The sequence below is a fragment of the Salmo trutta genome, chromosome 1 (genome assembly GCF_901001165.1).
Source record: "Salmo trutta chromosome 1, fSalTru1.1, whole genome shotgun sequence".
In the NCBI taxonomy this organism is placed as follows: Eukaryota; Metazoa; Chordata; class Actinopteri; order Salmoniformes; family Salmonidae; genus Salmo; species Salmo trutta.
Genome location: NC_042957.1, coordinates 70,902,027 through 70,924,162, shown reverse-complemented (window position 1 = coordinate 70,924,162; position 22,136 = coordinate 70,902,027). Strand labels below are relative to the sequence as shown.

The following is a 22,136-nucleotide window of genomic DNA, read 5'->3' as shown; positions in this document are numbered from 1 at the left end:
ATGACATTACATCAAAGTTGGATCAGCCTGTAGTGTGGTTTTCCACTTTAATTTTGAGTGTGACTCCAAATCCAGACCTCCGTGGGTTGATAAATTGGATTTCCATTGATTATTTTTGTGTGATTTTGTTGTCAGCACATTCAACTATGTAAAGAAAAAAGTATTTAATAAGATTATTTCTTTAATTCAGATCTAGGATGTGTTGTTTAAGTGTTCCCTTTATTTTTTTTGAGCAGTATATATCAAATGAGATTTTGTTTTACTACAATGTAAAAACAATTTAAACTGAGCCATTTTGGTTTAAAAAGCTGACTCTTCCAAATGAAAAATTGATTGTTTATGTAGTATGTCTAGTTCTATGTTTGGTCAGGACGTGGCAGGGGGTGTTTATGCCCTGGTGGGAGATGAGACCTGTCTTGTGCCCTCAATACTGTGACGTTATCATGGAAACATAACCTATTAATACAGATATGGGTCAGTATGTGGTTGAACTAGTGCAATGTACAGCTGTGTCTTCCTGGTCTATTTTAAAAGTTACTGTTACATAGAAATGTATTTCCGCCAGTATGTTTTAATAAAATTACAGATTTGTGTGTGTGTGTGTGTGTGTGCGTGTGCTCTGTCTGGGGTAGCATTTCTAATTAGTGAGATTGAGCTGTTCCACCTGCTGTCCTAATGCCACCAGGATGCAAAGAGGCCAACCCTGAAGAGGAACATGAATATTTAACAACACTTACTGGAGGGAGGGAGAGATGGTTATATTTTGCTCAGTAATTACTGACAGACCCACAGGGTTCTAGGCTAGACTGGACTGTACATCTCCTCCAGAGCAGCTTGTCAGAGAGCACAGTAATGGGGAAATAAACTCAAAGACTGAGGCCCTCTGAGAGATGGGAAGGATGGAGGGAGTAGAGGGAGAAGGCGGAAGATGGGAATGGACAGGTAAGGAGGGGGAGAGAGGAGGGGAGAGATGTGGCAGAGGGAGAAAGATTGAGAAGAGAGCGTGAGAGATGGTGAGATTAGAGGACAGGGAGAGGGATGGAGAGAAGGGGTAGAGAGAGGATGAAGAATCGTGTGGGTGTGTATGTGTGTGTGTGTGTGTGTGTGTGTGTGTGTGTGTGTGTGTGTGTGTGTATATAGATAGATATACTTGGCTGAGATATTTAGCTTGTTATGGCTGTACAGAACAACAGCAGACTCTAGCATCATAAGTATATATCGTATACACGTTGCATACAGTATTTACCAGCCAGAGGACTGAGGATTTACTGTTTTGCCCCTGTGCCTGTTCAATCCCAGTGTGTCTTAATTTAAGTTACGTGTAAAAGGCTATTGGGACCTGTCTTGTGGCCTGGTGGGAGATGAGACCTGTCTTGTGCCCTGGTGGGAGATGGGACCTGTCTTGTGCCCTGGTGGGAGATGAGACCTGTCTTGTGCCCTGGTGGGAGATGAGACTTGTCTTGTGCCCTGGTGGGAGATGAGACCTGTCTTGTGGCCTGGTGGGAGATGAGACCTGTCTTGTGGCCTGGTGGGAGATGAGACCTGTCCTGTGGTCTGGTGGTAGATGAGACCTGTCCTGTAGTCTGGTGGGAGATGAGACCTGTCTTGTGCCCTGGTGCTAGATGAGACCTGTCTTGTGCCCTGGTGGGAGATGAGACCTGTCCTGTGGCCTGGTGGGAGATGAGACCTGTCTTGTGGCCTGGTGCTAGATGAGACCTGTCTTGTGGCTTGGTGCTAGATGAGACCTGTCTTGTGGCCTGGTGCTAGATGAGACCTGTCCTGTGGTCTGGTGGTAGATGAATAGTGGTCTGGGAAACTAACTCTCACAGTCTCACATCAGAATTAGATGTCCATCCATGTTTCTCAAATGTCAAATGTTGAAGTTGTTGCAGATGTCAAAATTAAAATTGTGAGTGAATGGAGTGAATGCCTAAACTTTATGGTAAGGGTGTGTGTTTGTGTATCTGTGTGTCTTTGAGCGTGCACAGTACCGTTTGGCAAACCCTGACAGGTCTCCAAAAAGGAGAGGAGCAGAGAGGGCCTTCCTATCTCTGAGGGCCTCAGTCTTTGAGTTTATTTCCCCATTACTGCTCTCTCTGACAAGCCGCTCTGGAGATGTCTAGCCTAGACCCCTGTGGGTCTGTAAATAAGTTATTTTGCTCAGTAATTACTGTCTCTCTCTTTCTCTCTGTGTGTCTGTCTGTCTGTCTCTCTCTCGGTGTCTCTCTCTCGGTCTCTCTCGCTATCTCTCGGTCTCTCTCTCGGTCGGTCGCTCTCTCTCGGTCTTTCTCGGTCGGTCGCTCTCTCTCGGTCGGTCGCTCTCTCTCGCTCTCTCTCGGTCGGTCGTTCTCTCTCTCTCGGTCGGTCGTTCTCTCTCGGTCGGTCGTTCTCTCTCGGTCGGTCGTTCTCGGTCGGTCGCTCTCTCTCGGTCGGTCGCTCTCTCTCGGTCGGTCGCTCTCTCTCGGTCGGTCGCTCTCTCTCGGTCGGTCGCTCTCGGTCGGTCGGTCGCTCTCTCTCGGTCGCTCTCTCTCGGTCGCTCTCGGTCGGTCGGTCGGTCGCTCTCGGTCGGTCGGTCGCTCTCGGTCGGTCGGTCGCTCTCTCTCGGTCGGTCGCTCTCTCTCGGTCTTTCTCGGTCGGTCGCTCTCTCTCTCTCTCGGTCTTTCTCGGTCGGTCGCTCTCTCTCGGTCTTTCTCGGTTGATCGGTCGCTCTCTCTCGGTCGGTCGCTCGCTCTCGGTCGGTCGCTCGCTCTCGGTCGGTCGCTCTCTCGGTCAGTTGGTCGCTCTCTCTCGGTCGGTCGCTCGGTCTTTCTCGGTCGGTCGCTCTCTCTCGGTCGGTCGCTCTCTCTCGGTCGGTCGGTCGCTCTCTCTCGGTCGGTCGCTCTCTCTCGGTCGGTCGCTCTCTCTCGGTCGGTCGCTCTCTCTCGGTCTTTCTCAGTCGGTCGCTCTCTCTCGGTCTTTCTCGGTCGGTCGCTCTCTCTCTCTCGGTCGCGCTCTCTCTCGGTCGCGCTCTCTCTCGGTCGCTCTCTCTCTCTCGGTCGCTCTCTCTCTCTCGGTCGCTCTCTCTCTCTCTCGGTCGCTCTCTCTCTCGGTCGGTCGCTCTCTCTCTCTCTCACTCAGTCGGTCGCTCTCTCTCGGTCTCTCTCTCGGTCTCTCACTCGGTCGGTCGCTCTCTCTCGGTCGGTCGCTCTCTCTCTCGGTCTCTCACTCGGTTGGTCAGTCTCTCGGTCGGTCGTTTGCTCTCTCTCGGTCTCGGTCGCTCTCTCGGTCTTTCTCTCGGTCTCGCTCGGTCGATCGGTTGCTCTCTCTCCCTCCTCCACTAGTACTGTATTATCACTGTTAATTCATCTCCTCCACTAGTACTGTATTGTCACTGTTAATTCATCTCCTCCACTAGTACTGTATTGTCACTGTTAATTCATCTCCTCCACTAGTACTGTATTGTCACTGTTAATTCATCTCCTCCACTAGTACTGTATTGTCACTGTTAATTCATCTCCTCCACTAGTACTCTATTGTCACTGTTAATTCATCTCCTCCACTAGTACTGTATTGTCACTGTTAATTCATCTCCTCCACTAGTACTGTATTGTCACTGTTAATTCATCTCCTCCACTCTGTAGGAACTAAAAGGCAGGAAAGCTAAAAGGGCTTACTCTCCTATCAGTGTTTTCGTTTCATACCTTGAAGGGCCTTCAGTCAGTACATTGTGAAAACACTTGCCTTAAATCTTGTATTATAAATGCACTCTCCGCAGCTCTTCTGAGAAATATGCCTGGGATTTATTTATATATTAAGTGCAAATAGGAGAGATCTTTATCCAGCTTTTACTGTAATGGAAAATAGTCTATCAGGTAGTATAATTGTATTTTGTAGGCAGGCTTTTGTGTGTGTGTGTGTGTGTGTGGGTGTGTGTACAGTATATATGTATGGGGATGGTCTGACTGGCGCTTTGGAAATGGAAAGGACCTGAGAGAGGGAGGGAGGTTCCCTCACAGAATCACTCAAACTAAATAATGTTCAGTCATGTGTTTTTTAAACATTCTTAGCCTGTAAAACAGTGTTAGATTGATCCATGTGTCTGATAATGATTGATGCGAGGAGAACACAGCTTCTCTCAGCCCCAGTAGATTGACAGATCAATTGACCATCATACAATACCTGTTGGCAGTGCCTCCACAATCAACTCTTTGAGAGAGAGCCCATTGGAGTCCTGTGGCAGTTTCAGCTGCTCTAATGCCATCAGGCTGAGTGGACCTAGACATGATACATGATGATTAGGCCTAGTCATCCCATCTATCAGTGGATTCTAGCGAGCTGTATCCTAAACCCCACAGGGCACCACTTTACAGTGTGTTTTCTCTGGGTCACTGAATATTCAACAAGCCTGAAGCACGATGTGAGCTGTCTTTCATGACAGAGACACACAGACTCCACCCATGTCTTAGACTGTGATTACTGAGAGGAACAACCCAGAGTCGTGTTCATTAGGGCACGCAATGGAAAATGTTTTTAAACATTTTGCAACGGGCAGTGAAAATTACCTTTTTATGTTTTTTTTTATTGGACCCATCCAGGTAGTCCCTTCTTGTTTCAGTCTGTTTTCTTCTGTTTGGTGCCTAATGAACACCACCACTGAATATGTATGAGTCCTCTTCACTAGAACCCTGGGAGGGTAAATCAACAAGTCATCAAAGATTGTATCTTTATCAGTAGTGCTCTGTGTGGGCGAAGTAGGCGATCTTGAAGGAGTAGAGCATCTTTGCTGTTTCCCCGGGGAAGGGAAAGCAGGGGGGTCAGGCGCATCTCACAGCAACAAGGGATAATCTGAGACTGTTTTCTGAGCGTCACCATGGGGTTGCCATGGCGTTAGTGATGAATCAGACCTGAGTTTTGTTTGTGCTTTGATTTGCTTCATTGTAATGTTGATGTAAGCTTGTGAACAGAGGTGAGATCACAGAGATTGAATAGTTTTATCTTTAGAGGGGAGTCATACTGTAATTTATATATGCCTTCCCTACCTCGGTACACAGATACATGCAGATACACAAGTATACACACTTTTAAAGATGTTAATTGATGAGGAGGAACTAGGAAGTGTCCCCTGATAAATTGGATACAGAGATTAACTGAGTTTATTGGTAAGTTTGTTGTGTAACCATGGATATGGAATGGCTCCCGGAAGGGTCTTTGAGAAAAAACTAATTGTGTGAATCAACTGTTTTTGTTCAGGATTTAAAGAGTAAGGTATAAAAAAAAGATATGTTTAATATCATGAATACTTACTGTACCTTTGGTGGCTTTTATTTTATTGACCTAAAACATCCAATCCGGTATTCAATCTGATCGTGCTTGTCGACAATGCACCATTTTAAAGGTCATTTCTGATCAAGCTGACATATGCAGCATTTTACTGTGAATGCAATCTCCGCGAAAGCAGTGACATTGTCTTTTAAAAGCTGCATTGTCGGCAACGTGCGATCGATCATATTGAATCCCAGGCCTAGTGACAGTAATTCTGCGTAACTCAAGATACCAGTTTGGAGATTTCACAGGACAATGCCCTGTAGAATAGTCATATTGACCTGTGATCGATGGAAGAATAGATGACTTCCCAGAACTGTCTGTGGTATTTAACCTTGCTGTAGCCATGAGCTGAACTTTGCCATTTGTCACTTTGTGGCTGTAGGATCTTAGTGAACATCCACGTTGAGCTGAGTCACTGATGGCTAAGTTCCAATATCCACACTAGCGTACTACTTAGAATGCATGGTCAATATACAGGTAACTTCCAAAATAACGGAAACACGAGGAAATGAGGGATACAAAGTTTATTAAAATCAGGTGCTTCCACACAGGTTTGGTAACCTGAGTTAATTAAGCAATTAACATCCCATCATGTATAGGATCATGTATAAAAATGACCAGTTCCCCATTATTTTGGGTACCATGGCTAGAAGAGATCTGTGAGGAGGTGTCTCAAAGGAGCATAGTGCTTTAAAGTGTGTGTGTGTGTGTGTGTGTGTGTGTGTGTGTGTGTGTGTGTGTGTGTGTGTGTGTGTGTGTGTGTGTGTGTCACCAGATATTAACCCAATTGAACACCAGTTATGGGAGATTCTGGAGCAGGGTTTTCCCACCACTATCAACAAAACATCAAATAATGGAATTTGTCGGGGAAGAATGGTGTCTCATCCCTCCGATAGAGTTGCAGACACTTGTAGAATCTATGCCAAGGCGCATTAAAGCTGTTCTGGCTTGTGGTTGCCCAAAGCCCTATTGACACTTGGTGTTGGTGTTCCTTTCTTTTTGCAGTTACATGTACATTGCTTCCTTCACTAAGTGGTATGGAGGTGTTGATCTTGGGAAGAGCCATGCTGACTGTATGCAGGCTGTTTCTGGAGGGAGGAGTGGAATGCAGTGGAGCGCATCACTAGAGAGCTGGGTTATAGAATAAGGACTGAGAAGATGAGAGAGGGATAGGTGAGAGAAGGAGAGGAGGGGGAGGAGGAGGAGGAGGAGGAGGAGGGAGGGAGAATAATGGGGTTAGGTAAGAGGAGGAGGGGGAGAGGGTGAGGACCCAGGTTAGGTGAGAGGAGGAGGAGAGGGAGAAAAACAGGGTTGGTGAGAGAAGGAGGAGAACAAGGGGCGACAAGGAGATCCTCTGGAGGAACAGGCCAACGTTATTAACAAAGGGACCTGGAACACTGCATTATTGATGGAGGGAAGAGGAAGAGACAAAGGAGAGGTAGACAGGTGGAGGCTTGCCATCAGGAAGGAGAGGAGTGAAGGGAAGGATCTCTCCATCTCTTCCTGATTTGTAAAGTATGGGGAGAAGTTTCTCACACACTGTAGCTGCACGAACACACACGGAGAGAGAGAATGTCATCTACATTTTGATTTGGTTATCTAAGCTATTTAAGTACAGTGCATTTGGAAAGTATTCAGACCCCTTGACTTTTTCCACATTTTGTTACGTTACAGCCTTATTGTAAAATGTATTAAATAAAACATTTTCCTCATCAATCTACACACAATACTCCATAATGACAGTGAAGATAGGTTTTTAGACATTTTAGCGTGTTCAGACCCTTTGCTATGAGACTCGAAATTGAGGTCAGGTGCATCCTGTTTCCATTGATCATCCTTGATGTTTCTACAACTTGATTCGAGTCCACCTGTGGTAAATTCAATTGATTGGACATGATTTGGAAAGGCACACACCTGTCTATATAAGGTCCCACAGTTGACAGTGCATTTCAGAGAAAATATCAAGCCATGTGGTCGAAGGAATTGTCCGTAGAGCTCTGAGACAGGATTGTGTTGAGGCACTGGGGAAGGGTTCCAAAAAATGTATGCCGCATTGAAGGTCCCCAAGAACTCAGTGGCCTCCATCATTCTTAAATGGAAGCAGTTTGGAGCCACCAAGACTCTTCCTAGAGCTGGCCGCACTGCCAAACTGAGCAATCAGGGGAGAAGGGCCTTGGTCAGGGAGACCACCAAGAACCCAATGGTCTGACAGAGCTCCATAGTTCTTCTGTGGAGATGGAACCTTCTGGAAAGACAACCATCTCTGCAGCGCTCCACCAATCAGGCCTTTATGGTAGAGTGGCTAGATGGAAGCCACTCCTCAGTAAAAGGAACGACAGCCCGCTTGGAATTAAAGGACTCTCAGAACATAAGAAACAAGATTCTCTGGTCTGATGAAACCAAGATTGTACTCTTTGGCCTGAATGCCAAGCGTTACATCTGGAGGAAACCTGGCACCATCCCTACGGTAAAGCATGGTGGTTGCAGCATCATGCTGTGGGGATGTTTTTCAGTGGCAGGGACTGATGCTCCCCATCCAACCTAACAGAACTTGAGAGGATCTGCAGAGAATGGGAGAAACAGACCAAATACAGGTGTGCCAAGTTTTTATCGTCATACCCAAGAAGACTCTAAACTGTAATCGCTGCTCACAGTGCTTCAACAAAGTACTGAGTAAAGGGTCTGAATAATTAATTTGCAAAAAATGTAAAAAATCCCGTTTTTGCTTTGTCATTATGGGGTACAGTATTGTGTGTAGATTGAGGGGAAGGAACAATTTTAATATATTTTAGAACATGGCTGTAACATAACAAAATGTGGAAAAATTCAAGGGGTCTGAATACTTTCCGAATGCACTGTATGTCTCATTAATGACCATTCATGTATTCCTGCTTACCTTTTCCAGAATAAAGTGCTGAACATTGACAGACTGAAGGTGAAGCTTCAGGTAAGAGCCTTATAATGGATTCTATAATCTGTCCTTATTTCTCAATCCTCATCAGTGTGATGCCCAAACTATACAGCCCCTGTAACCCCATCAGGCGTGGCGTGTGCGTGTGCGTGTGCGTGTGCGTGCGTGTGCGTGTGCGTGTGTGTGTGTGTGTGTGTGTGTGTGAATTCCCATCTCTCCTACAGTGATGTATCAGGGTTATCACCACAGATTAAGTGCACAATCAATAACCTCATTTTTTTGTCTAAATAACTAATAAAAATAATTAGGATTCAGTAGTTATATCTCCATGAATCTTCTACACTAAGCCCAATGTTCTCCTGACCCCAGTCACTCACTATAGAGGCTCTCTGTTTCTCTGTCTGTGTGTCTTTCTCTTTCGCTCTCTCTCTCCCTTTCTCTCTCTCTCCCTTTCCCTCTCTCTCCCTTTCCCTCTTTCCCTCTCTCTCTTTCTCTCATCCTCCTCTCTCTCTGGCAATTCAATTTAAGAAGCTTTATTGGCATTGGAAGCATATGTTTATATTGCCAAAGCCACTACATTGGATTTGTTTGTTTTTTGTGGGCTGTGTGCACATAGCCTGGCTTCTCTTGAGAAAAGGGAGGGGGGACAGTAGCAAATGCTGAAGGAGATTGAGAGGCATAATTAGCAGAAATTCCACAGAGGTTGGACGAATGGGGTGACAGGGCGGAGGCAACCACTAGTTTATATTCATGAGTATGACCTTATGCCTGCTTCAACTACCTGCACAGCATGCTGGGAAGTCACTAAGACTCCATATTCCTTATCGAGCTTTCCCCCCAGTTTGAATACTAGTTCAAAACTTTCCTAAAATCAATTCTAAATTGGTCCTCTACCCCCTACTTTAAGTTAAGTGAGAGCTACAGTGAATGCCATTTGAATTTTTGTTTGTGAGACTTTAAATCTGTCTTACCTCCAAAGGAGCTTTAAGTAAAGCAATGAAACAGTGGTAGTGAAGTGATTCATTCCTATAGAGGTGAATCCTAACTTCCCATTGACATCACTGCAAGAGTCAGTGACAATTTGACTTGAGAACTTAGAATTCACCCCAATGGGAAATTATACATTTACCTTTAATAATAATAGTTCTCCTTCTTTCTCCAGATCTGGGACACAGCTGGACAGGAGCGTTTCCGCAGCGTCACGCACGCCTACTACCGTGACGCCAATGGTGAGACAGACACACACACACTCACACACACTTCCTCTTTTTCTCTCACACACTCAGACAAACACACACTTGTGTGATTCTGTCTCAATACCGCTCCAGCTGCTGTGGTGACAGAAACATTAAGAAACAAGCTGCATTATACGTTACTTAAAGTGCTGCTTAGTATGCTGAGTTTCATAACATTTAAATGCAGATTAGGATGATATGTAAATTAGCTGAACAAAATGTATGGTTCACTTATTTGTGTACATGTCTGTGAGCATACAATTTGATTATTACCATTTGTCTTGAAGGCGTGACTGTCTTTAAATTAATCCTCTTTTTTCATTTTTATTCTGGATGGGTGAGTGGATGGGTGAGTGGGTGGGTGGGTGGGTGGGTGGGTGGGTGGGTGGGTGGATGGGTAGATGGATGGATAGCATATTCACATGGTGCATGTTTCTAACGTTTCCAGTCTCCTTAAAGGCATGTGCTCACCTTGATTCGGTCTTATTTAGCAACATTTGAAATTGTTTTTTACATCGGATAAAAGCCGCGAAACAGAGCTACAAAATTGTATATTATTCACTGCATATGAGGAACAATTGGAAAGTAGTTCTGCTTTGAATGTTGATAAACAAGTAACCTCACTTTTGAATGTTTTGGTACCTACTGGAGAGCTCTTCTTTGTCTACACCCATTCAGCATCGTTCACACCCTCTTAAGCTTTAGCTCCACCCATCTCTTTAAGGGTTGATCTGAGCATTCTGTCCTAACAGCAGTCAAAGCACCCAAGCTAACTGGCTAACAGTTGTCGCAGTGACATTCTATTAAAATGGACACTTGCATAGTGGAGTCTATTGTTAAGACATGTAGCTAGCTAGCTAAACAATGAACCATAATCACAACTCATGACGTTACTACTAGGTTCAATGTTAGCTAGCTAACATTAGGCTATAACAAGCAAAGCAAATGGCTCTGAGATACGAATAATAAGATCATACATGTAACATTGGGGCGGAAAGTAGCCTAGTGGTTAGTATTGGACAAGTAACCGAAAGGTTGCAAGATCGAATCCCTGAGCTGACAAGGTAAAAATCTGTCATTCTGACCCTGAACAAGGCAGCTAACCCACTGTTCCTATGCCATCATTGAAAATAATAATTTGTTCTTAACTGACTTGCCTAGTTAAATAAAGAAAAAAGAATTAGCTAGCGAGCCAGCCAGCTAACTTTAGCAAGCTAGCTAACAGTACACTTTAACTTGGAATGAAAAGACTATGTCAAAATTAGAAATGTGTAATATCTGAAAATGTAGATAGCTAGACTATCTTACCAGTGGTCTGAAATCGGAGTAGCTAGCCAGAGCGGATTTACCAGCTACGTCTATCAACGGTTGTCGCAGTGACATTCTATTTTGTTGTAGCTAGCTAGCTACCAACCACTGGTGCCACTGGTGTCCACTCCAGGTGGTATTGGAATGGTTTTATAAAGAGAAACTCCTCTCCTCCGGCTAGCCAGATTGACATAAATCTCCACTAAAGCAGTACCGGGCTGGACTGGCCTGTTCAGCAGGGAAACAGACAGAGAGCATGCTGACCTGTCCTCTCTAGAGGCTTTATTAGAACAAAAGGTATTATATTCAACATGGAAAAGGTTACATTTAGATATGGACATCATCATTGTCATCATCAACAGCAGTGTCTCCTTCATCTTCATGTCCTTATCATTATTCATGGTCATCATCATCATCATCATCATCATATTTGTCTTCTTCTTCATCATTATCATAATCACCACTCTCATTATTGTGGGGGTGTGTGTGTGTGGCTCCCGTGTAGCTCAGTTGGTAGAGCATGGCACTTGTAACGCCAGGGTTGTGGGTTTGATACCCACGGGGGACCAATACAAAAACTTATGCAATCAGTACCGTAAGTTGCTCTGGATAAGAGCTTCTGCTACAGTAAGTGACTAAAATGTATGCTCCAGCTCTCCACTCAGCCATTTGATCAGGTATGTGGGGTGTATGTTTTAGCCTCTACACCCTGTCACATAAACACTTCATCCACATCAACTGAATGTGGTTATAACCCCAAAGCTTTTGCTTTTGATATGGTTCCCTGGGACGTTTCTGTAACCCAAACAACTTCTCAGCTACCCTGCGAGATAGGAAGTCAGTGGCTGCTGCCCAAATAACACCCTATTCCCTATGTAGTGCACTACATTTGACCAGGTCCCATAGGGCTATGGTCAAAAGTAGTGCACTACATAGGGAAGATGGTGCCATTTGCGCCGCACCCAGTTCCTTTTGAAGTCAACGAGGCACAGACATTAGTCGAGGGACTGCTTCAGTGATTTCTACAGCTTTAGTAAAGCAAAGACAGTCAAACCCCTGGCAGCCAGTCACTGCCTCCCACAGCTCGGCAGATCTCAGCAACAGCAAAGAGTTCTACTGTACCACTTCACTTTTTCAGTGCTGAGAGTATTGTGTGCAGTGCATAAAAAGTTTTCCAGAAATAATAATAACTCTCTCTCTCTCTGTCTCCTTTGTTGCCTTGTCCGTGTGTTTTGGGTCATTGTCATGCTGGAATACCCATCCACGACCCATTTTCAATGCCCTGGCTGAGGGAAGGAGGTTCTCACCCAAGATTTGACGGTACATGGCCCCGTCCATCGTCCCTTTGATGCGGTGAAGTTGTCCTGTCCCCTTAGCAGAAAAACACCCCCAAAGCATAATGTTTCCACCTCCATGTTTGACGGTGGGGATGATGTTCTTGGGGTCATAGGCAGCATTCCTCCTCCTCCAAACACGGCGAGTGATGCCAAAGAGTTGATGCCAAAGAGCTCCATTTTGGTCTCATCTGACCACAACACTTTCACCCAGTTGTCCTCTGAATCATTCAGATGTTCATTGGCAAACTTCAGACGGGCATGTATATGTGCTTTCTTGAGCAGGGGGACTTTCTTGCGGGCGCTGCAGGATTTCAGTCCTTCACGGCATAGTGTGTCACCAATTGTTTTCTTGGTGACTATGGTCCCAGCTGCCTTGAGATCATTGACAAGATCCTCCCGCGTAGTTCTGGGCTGATTCCTCACCGTTCTCATGATCATTGCAACTCCACGAGGTGAGATCTTGCATGGAGCCCCAGGCCGAGGGAGATTGACAGTTCTTTTGTGTTTCTTCCATTTGCGAATAATCACACCAACTGTTGTCACCTTCTCACCAAGCTGCTTGGCGATGGTCTTGTAGCCCATTCCAGCCTTGTGTAGGTCTACAATCTTGTCCCTGACATCCTTGGAGAGCTCTTTGGTCTTGGCCATGGTGGAGAGTTTGGAATCTGATTGATTGATTGCCTCTGTGGACAGGTGTCTTTTATACAGGTAACAAACTGAGATTAGAGCACTCCCTTTAAGAGTGTGCTCCTACTCTCACCTCATTACCTGTATAAAAGACACCTGGGAGCCAGAAATGTTTCTGATTGAGAGGGGATCAAATACTTATTTCCCTCATTAAAATGCAAATCAATTTATAACATTTTTGACATGCGTTTTTCTGGATTTTTTTGTTCTTATTCTGTTCAAATAAACCTACCATTAAAATGATACACTGATCATTTCTTTGTCAGTGGGCAAACGTACAAAATCAGCAGGGGATCAAATACATTTTTCCCTCACTGTATATCCTCTATCTCTCTATCTATGATCTCCCTCCATTCTCTCCATTTGAGGAGAACCCTGTCTGGCAATGAGACAGATAAGAGAGACAGGACATCTACCAGAAACAAATAGCCCAGTGGAGAGACACTACTATAGCCTAGCCTACACCCGCTCTACTTAGACAGGGATGTATGTGGAAGTGGCTAAATTAATCATCCTTGTTTTTAGATGGTGAATAGCCTGGTCCCAGATCTGTTTTTGTTGTCTTGCCAGCTCCTCCCAAACAATGACCTCAGGAAATGGCAAGACGGCACAAACAGATCTGAGATAAAGCTAGAGGGAGAACAAACACTCCCCTCCTCTGTTTTCTCATTACCCTAATCTTTCATCATCTTTCCCTAATTGTTTACCATCCTACAGAAATCTACAGTCATTGCTCAGAAAGAGAGAAAGTAATTTAATATTCTCCCATGTCTTTTGGGTGAAATATCACAGCAGCAAGATTTGTGAGCTGTTGTCACAAGAAAAGGGCAACCAGTGAAGAACAAACACCATTGTAAATACAACCCATATTTATTTATTTTCACTTTTGTAGTTGAACTATTTGCACATCGTTACAACACTTGAAATGTCATATTATTCCTATATGTTTCCCATGTCAATAAAGCCCCTTAAATCGGAGAGGGAGGGAGAGAGAGAGAGAGAGAGATTTGGGAAAAAGACCGTCCTCTCTCTCGGAGTGGCAGCACACTCAGCCACAGAGGAGCATGATAAATGAAGTGTGCGGTTATCTGAGAGAGTCAGTCGACTTTAAGTCTCTGGTTTGTCCAACAGAGATCAGTCTTTTGTAGTTGTAGCTTGTTATTATGGATACGCCGGATACGGCAGACGTACCAATGGTCGTTTGATAGGGAAACGTTTTCCAGAATGGATCTTTCAGAGTACCACCCGTTAGTTTTCAGTCATGTTTACCAGACTAAAGTACTTAAACAGCTGCGGACTGAATGTTCCTGTGTAGCCTTTAGTTTTGTAGAGATGTTCTCTGTTGAAGTTTCAGAGTTCTAGCCATTACATCCCTCTCAGCTCACACTGTTGGACTCGTTGGTTTAATGTACATTTTGTCGGAAGTGGGTTTTATACACTTCTGGGAAAAGGGGGTGCTCCATGACGCCGCTGTAATGTCTGCGCTCACTTGGGCGTGGCCAAGTGACTTGGTTAAGACTTCATATGAAAAACAATTCTCTCATTTAGAAGGCTAACTTCACATTACATCTTCTCACAAATAGTTTCATATTTAATCATATACGTTCCCCCGCATTTGGATGTGACCCTGACAACTGGGAAATATATACATTCAGAGATAGTTATGTTGTTATACTGTCCTTCGTTAGATACCCAAACAACTGATCTCACAATTATTCTTCAAGTACCCACGGACCACTCCAACTGCTTGGATTTACAGAAATATTGTTTAATTCCCCACTTTTGGATGATGGAGTTTTGGCGGGAAGAATGTCTTTGTTCTACAGAGTAAATCCTCTCTCAGTACTGCATGACCGTCATTAAATGGCCATCTTCCCCTCTGCGGGAGAGAGAGGGCGCTGTAGAGCGGACCCACTGCAACCTGATCCTTCAGATTCTCATCTCTACCTCCATCTCTCAGTATCTCTCTTCTCATCTCTACCTCCATCTCTCAGTATCTCTCTTCTCTTCTCTACCCCCATATCTCAGTATCTCTCTTCTCATCTCTACCTCCGTCTCTCAGTATCTCTCTTCTCATCTCTACCTCCGTCTCTCAGTATCTCTCTTCTCAACTCTACCCCCGTCTCTCAGTATCACTCTTCTCATCTCTACCTCCGTCTCTCAGTATCTCTCTTCTCATCTCTACCTCCGTCTCTCAGTATCTCTCTTCTCATCTCTACCCCCGTCTCTCAGTATCTCTCTTCTCATCTCTACCTCCGTCTCTCAGTATCTCTCTTCTCAACTCTACCCCCGTCTCTCAGTATCTCTCTTCTCATCTCTACCCCCGTCTCTCAGTATCTCTCTTCTCATCTCTACCTCCATCTCTCAGTATCTCTTCTCTTCTCTACCCCCATATCTCAGTATCTCTCTTCTCATCTCTACCTCCGTCTCTCAGTATCTCTCTTCTCAACTCTACCTCCGTCTCTCAGTATCTCTCTTCTCATCTCTACCTCCGTCTCTCAGTATCTCTCTTCTCATCTCTACCTCCATCTCTCAGTATCTCTTCTCTTCTCTACCTCCGTCTCTCAGTATCTCTCTTCTCATCTCTACCTCCATCTCTCAGTATCTCTTCTCTTCTCTACCTCCGTCTCTCAGTATCTCTCTTCTCATCTCTACCTCCATCTCTCAGTATCTCTTCTCTTCTCATCTCTACCTCCGTCTCTCAGTATCTCTCCAACTACCTCCAGGTATTGTCTTAATCAATTTAATATCACACTGTCTGGATCAGTTTAATGGGTAACTATATATCACACTGTCTGTGGATTGTCTATCATATAAACAGGAGCATATGATATGTTTGTTAGGTCTTTTGAAATATGTATTATGTAAGAATTGCTTGTCATAAAGGATATATCTCAAAAGTAATGTTTACACATTTTTAGGCCTTGTCCTCTCTGAGCCTGGGCAGGCTGACTGGCTGTGTAGGGCAGGCCTGTCTTAATCAGGCCCGCAGAGAGCAAGAAGGATAATGTACTCTGTGTTATGTGCCCTCCTCAATAAAAATGAATAAAGGAACTCTGTCAACCGTGAACTAATTGGGAAACCACAGGTCCGAGAGGCTAAGCCTAAAGGACAAATTGGAAAGTTAGCCGAGAATTAGTTTCAAATTATCTCTTTGTTGTCAATGGGTCCTGCCAGGCCTGCTAATTCACTACCATTTTCTCTCTCTCCTCTCTTTCTCTGTCTCTATCTTAGCTCTCCTGCTACTCTATGACGTGACCAACAGAACATCTTTTGACAACATAAAGGTAGGACTCTCCATTTCTCTTCTTCTTTTCTCTTCCCCTTTTTTTGTTCTAATAAGCCCTGAAAATAGCCTGTAATAAGCAGACCAAGTGCTTTCATAGAACCTATTTGGCTAATTATTGTGTTAGAAGCTTTCTAAGTGACTTGGAGGTCTGTTTGATAATGGAGAAAATATGTCTGTCTCTCAAGTGTAATTTTGTAACAAAGCCATAACAGTGTTATGATATATAATTATATTGCGTGTGGGAAGGATGTAAGATCCTGTCTTTTCTTTATCTGCTGCTGCTGCACCTGTCAGCAATAGGGAGAGGGGGAGAGATTGTACCCTTGTGTGTGTGATTGACAGTGTGGCTTTAGCCCTTGGGGGGCTGTTAGTCCCGGCTGTCTGTGTGACTCAGTCTCCCTATAGGCTGCCTCAAGTACCATCCGTCTGTCTGTCTGTCTGTCTTTGTCTGCCAGCATGCCTGTCTCTCCTCATCACCAGAGCTCTCAGCGGAGCCTCTAACAGTGTGCTGATGGCCACTGAACGGATGTGGCTCACAGGGCGTGTTTCTGTCACTCTGTGGTATTGCCTCAGACCTGTGATTAGTGATTCTACGAGATGGAAAAATCAGGTGTTGTTCTGTGTGCTCACCATGGACCTTGTGCTATTCACTTTCAAGTTTGATGTTTTTCCTAACGTCAAAGGTTTTTAGGGAAGCCTATGCAATTTTCTGAAAAGATATGGTAAAGTTTTACTCCAAAGCATCAACACTTGTGGCAGTCATTGGTACATTGATATGTATTCATTGTTTCCCTTACACCTCATGCCCATGAACTGGACCTGCTGCCTACCAGACCTGGGTTCAAATACTATTTGAAATAATAGTATTAATAAGATGTGCTTGATTGAGCTTGTCTGTTGCAATGGAACCAAAAGAGATGTCCCATGTAAACCCCGCCCACCTGGTACTCCAGACAGGCAAAGGCAAACGCTCAAGGTATTTGAAAGATTTGAAATAGTATTTGAACCCAGGTATGCTGCGTACACTACATTACAGTACAAAGCCTAACTTGAGATGTGCACACTTAACTTAACCCCTTAGAGTTGATTGACGCACTGTTGCATCAGTTGAAGTTGCATAACAAAAAAATCCCCATCAAAATATGTCAGTTTAAGCTAGAGATATCAGTTTTTTTGATATCAGTCTCAATCTGAGGTGAATGGTGGCAGAGCTAGAGTGGTGTTTGTCAGACCATGAGACATCCCAAAAATCTATCTTCTCACGTAAATGTCTGTAGCGTCCGAAAGCTTTGACCTACAAACTAGGACCCCTCTATGGAAAGATCAGACTCACGAACATGATGTATTCTCAGATTTGCTCTACGACCCCCATAAGTGTCAGGAGTCTGGTCTGAAGTCGATGTGCCAACTTCTGTTTGCCAACTTGTGTTTGGCCCTCAACCATTTGGGCTACAAACTAATGGGACCCCACAAGTGTCACGGGACTCGTCTGAAGGTAACCGGTACCGGTTTTTAAAAAACAATGGAAGTATGAAGGTAGTGTTGTGCCTACCCAAAAAAAGGAGGTTAAATATGTGTAAAAAAATCTATGAAACAAAATATTTCCTGAGATTTCTTATATCTCGTAGATATAGGACATGTACACTTCAAATCCTTTTTTGCCATTCATAAATGTGTTATTCAATGCGTAGTAAAGGCCAAAATCTATATTTTATCAAATAATTGCTTCATATTTATTTATTATTATTATTATTATTATTATTATTATTATTATTATTATTATATATATATATATATACACACACGTAAAGGGGTCCTAAAATTGAAAAATCAAATGGCGAAATACTCCATAGTATAACCATCCTAAAACAATTCCATATGTCAGCTTAGCACCCCTCCCCCCTCCGTCTTTGACTCTAAAGAAATTACATGTTAATCATGCATTCATGCCAACGGAAGATTTGCTTGAAAACTCTATTCACATGTAAGTCCCTCAAGTTAGGATTTCAGGCCTGTTTTCAACTAATGTGTTCAACTTTAAATGAAACTGAACACAATGAGCAGGATTGGATGGCTGTAGCCAGGATATGTCTGTTAGCTCTGGATGAAGAATGGTTTGGCCTCCTTCTGGCAGCAGCAGCAGGAACACTGGTCCCAGATAACAGGATGAAGAATGGTGTAGATAAGAATTACCCAACCACTCACAAAGAAGACATTCATTATCTACAAGTTATGTGATTTATTGCATTGCAGTCCAAGTCCTGTTTTTCTGGTGTATGAAGTAGGGTTCTAAAATGTCGGTATCTTTCCCACAATTCCCAGGTTTTACAGAATTCCACGTAGGAGGATTATTCTCGCCTGATTCCAGGAATGTTTCAACCAGGACCTCTGGGAAGCCTGGACATTTTGTGAAAGAGAGTCATTTTGCAACCCCAGTGTGAATTAGATATGAAGGATTGTATAGTTCATACCAGTGGGATCTTACTGGTCAAAAGGACTATTATAAGGTGGGGTTACAGGCTTGTGTGCTGCTTATAAATATAATAGAGCTTGTATTTCTGTAGTGTCCCATGCCTCTATATTTGTGCCATCACTTGCTATAGCTTCATTAAAGGACTCTTCAAAGGGCTTTCTTACTGTACATGCTAACTTGCATGGGAAGGCAATTTGGTTCATTATGCCAATGGCTACCGAAATCTCACCACCCACTGAAATAAATGTCTGATTGCGAGTCGTCTTTTTAAAATTCCTTATTTTTATGACTCCACACACACATTTTCTCCAAGCCTCGTGAAAGGGTGCTTAGAATGGAACATGGGAAGAAATGTTAACAATTCTATCATCATTTATACAATGTGTGAACTCTAGTCAGGGCCAGGGCAGAACCATGGGATGAGCCATGAAAGTGAATAAAGGAAAGGAGTGGAATAGAGATGAAAGTAAGAGAAGTGCAGAGAGTTGGGAAGCAAGAGAGTGAAAGGATGAAGGGGGGAGGGATGAGGGAGGAGAGAGAGATCCACATATGGTGTGATTATAGCAGGCTCATGCTTCACCCATTTTCTGACAGACACTACCAGCCCAGTACTCACTACTTTAGAACTACACTCTTACAAAAAAGGGTTCCAAAAGGGTTCTTCGGCTGTCCGCATAGGATAACCCTTTTTTGTTCCAGGTAGAACTATTTCGGGTTCCATGTAGAACTGTCAGTGGAAAGGGTTTAACATGGAACCCAAAAGGGTTCTTCCTGGAACCAAAAGGGTTTTTCAAAGGGTTCTTCTATGGGGACAGCCGAGGAACTGTTTTAGGTTCTAGATAGCACCTTTATTTCTAAGAGTGTGACATCTTCTATGTATTATAGTGATTTAACTGTACCCTACTGTAACAGTTGTTTTGTTGTGTGTTGATGTTGAAGGGTAGGATTGCCTCATTTGTTAGAGCAAGACTTACAATGCTTTTAGTGCCATGGGTATGTTATCAATGACATCTGCAAGTCATTTACATACTACGTATACTATTTATCTAAAAGCATTTCTCTTCCCACTATATTCCCACGGGGGACCAGTACAGAGAAAAGAATGTATGAAATGTATGCATTCACTACTGTAAGTCGCTCTGGATAAGAGCGTCTGCTAAATGACAAAAAAAATATGAAAAGGGAGAGGTAATTTAGCAGAAGCTTTTATACACACTTACCTAATGACTGCGTACATGTTAGTATACGTATGTGATCCCACTAGGAATCAAACTCACAACCCTGGTGTTGCTAGCACCACACTCTTACCAACTGTGCAACACAGGATCTCATGTCTGTGTCCAGAATGATGTGCCAAACAACCTGGTGTTGTTTCCACAAAGTTGTCTTCCTATACAACAGAAGGTGTGGTTATTCTTAACAGCCATGGGAGATGAGAGTCCTTTAGAATAAGGGATTTAGAGAAGAGAGGACAGAGGGATAAAGAGAGAGTTGTTCTTGTTATTGCCACTCACTTCAAAGAGAGAAATATGGTTTGGCCATCTGCCCAGAGATGAGGACTATAAAGCCAGGTTCTCCTGGAGAGGCAGCTGTGTCTCACCCTCAATTACTGTCACTACCACTGGAAATGAGAACGAGAGAGAAGCCATTCCATCTCTCCTCTCCCTTCTTCTCTCCTCACCTGACATGAACTCTCCTATTTTCCTTTCCTCTTCACTCTCTTCCTCTCCTCCCTTTCCATCTCCTCTCTTTTCAGATCCCCTCCCTCTCCCATCTTCCCCTCCCTCTCCTCTCCTGTCTTCTCCTCCTCTCATCTCCCTTGCCTTGGCATCCTCATTCAGTCACTGAAGATTACAGCTGCAGTGACACACTGACGGGCTGCAGATGCCCAGCGGTGCTCCACTGCCTAATGACCATAACGAGAGCTAATACATGTTAATTAATGCTAATGGTGATGAATACCAAAAAACAGGCCGAAGAAGGAGCGAGAAACGGGTAGGCCAATCCTTCGATCCTCTATCCCCCTAACCCTCTATCGCCCCCCCCCTGCCATGCATCAGTCTAGCCCCAGATGACATTGGAGAGGCACACACATCAGAACCACAGGAGACTGAGAATGGCCCTTGGGAGAGCTACTGATCATGCACAGTGTCCTTCAAAACTAACTGACTTTAAACTGTAAGGGAGTGAATGTTATTTATAATAAGGATTACATGGAGAATACCGGACCTCTCTGAAATGAAAATGGATGGTCCTCCATTCAGCAAAATATATTTGACCTAAACCCTCCCTGAACACTTGACAAATCCCTGAACACTTGATAAAAAACAAGTGACCTTCCCGTATACCACTAATAATAATTAAAACTATGTGGATAGCAGAGAACATGTCTACCGTTTACCCTCCTTGGACAGACCAGAGCCTTAGATGTGCGGTTTTGGAAACTGTTCTTTGTTTTGCAACCATTACATGGCAACGCAGGAATTTAGATCTTTTTTTAATGGTGTACAGGGCAGCAGGACAGAAGGTTGTGGGTTCGCAGACCACCGTGGACAAGAGTAGGGGTAGAAAGACGGTGGGTAAAATGGGTAAAATCACTGAGGAAGCCAAGCCAGTAAAAAATCCATATTTCACCCTATGTTGTGATGTCCATTTCTACGCCATCGTGATATACAATAAGGCCATGACAACAAAACGTGACAGTACCCCCCCCTTAAAGGTGCTAACCCCGGAAGCACCTTACAAAAACAAACCACAACCCCAAACAACAAAACAAAATTTCCCCTCTACTAAAGGGAGGGAAGGGAGGGTGGCTGCCATCAACGACGGCACTGTGCTACACCCCCCTCCCCAACCCACCTATATCAGGAGGTGGCTCCGGTTCTGGCCGTTCTAGGCAGTCGGGCCACTCTCGCAGTTCGTGGCAGTTTGGCCAGTCTGGCCGCTCGGGGCAGTCTGGCCGCTCGGTGCAGTCTGGCAGCTCGGTGCAGTCTGGCAGCTCGGGACAGTCTGGGCAGTCTGGCAACTCGGGACAGTCTGGGAAGTCTGGAAACTCGGGACAGTCTGGGCAGTCTGGAAACTCGGGACAGTCTGGGCAGTCTGGCAACTCGGGACAGTCTGGGCAGTCTGGCAACTCGGGACAGTCTGGGCAGTCTGGCAGCTCGGGACAGTCTGGGCAGTCTGGCCGCTCCGGCAGTTCAGGGCAGTCTGTCCGCTCCGGCAGTTCAGGGCAGTCTGTCCGCTCCGGCAGTTCAGGGCAGTCTGGCCGCTCCGGCAGTTCAGGGCAGTCTGGCCGCTCCGGCAGTTCAGGGCAGTCTGGCCGCTCCGGCAGTTCAGGGCAGTCTGGCCGCTCCGGCAGTTCAGGGCAGTCTGGCCGCTCCGGCAGTTCAGGGCAGTCTGGCCGCTCCGGCAGTTCAGGGCAGTCTGGCCGCTCCGGCAGTTCAGCGCAGTCTGGCCGCTCCGGCAGTTCAGCGCAGTCTGGCCGCTCCGGCAGTTCAGCGCAGTCTGGCCACTCCGGCAGTTCAGGGCAGTCTGGCCACTCCGGCAGTTCAGGGCAGTCTGGCCACTCCGGCAGTTCAGGGCAGTCTGGCCA

The 22,136-nt window shown here is 44.8% G+C and overlaps 1 protein-coding gene across 1 annotated transcript in view; it reads left to right on the top strand.

Moving 5' to 3' along the window:
• The window catches only part of LOC115206790 (ras-related protein Rab-26), a 94,235-nt gene that overhangs the window by 30,774 nt on the left and 41,325 nt on the right, over positions 1-22,136 (top strand). The window contains exons 3-5 of the mRNA XM_029773989.1: positions 8,210-8,251; positions 9,378-9,444; positions 16,017-16,069. Of these exons, the coding sequence (XP_029629849.1) occupies positions 8,210-8,251; positions 9,378-9,444; positions 16,017-16,069 (162 nt within the window). The remainder of the gene's footprint in view (positions 1-8,209; positions 8,252-9,377; positions 9,445-16,016; positions 16,070-22,136) is intronic.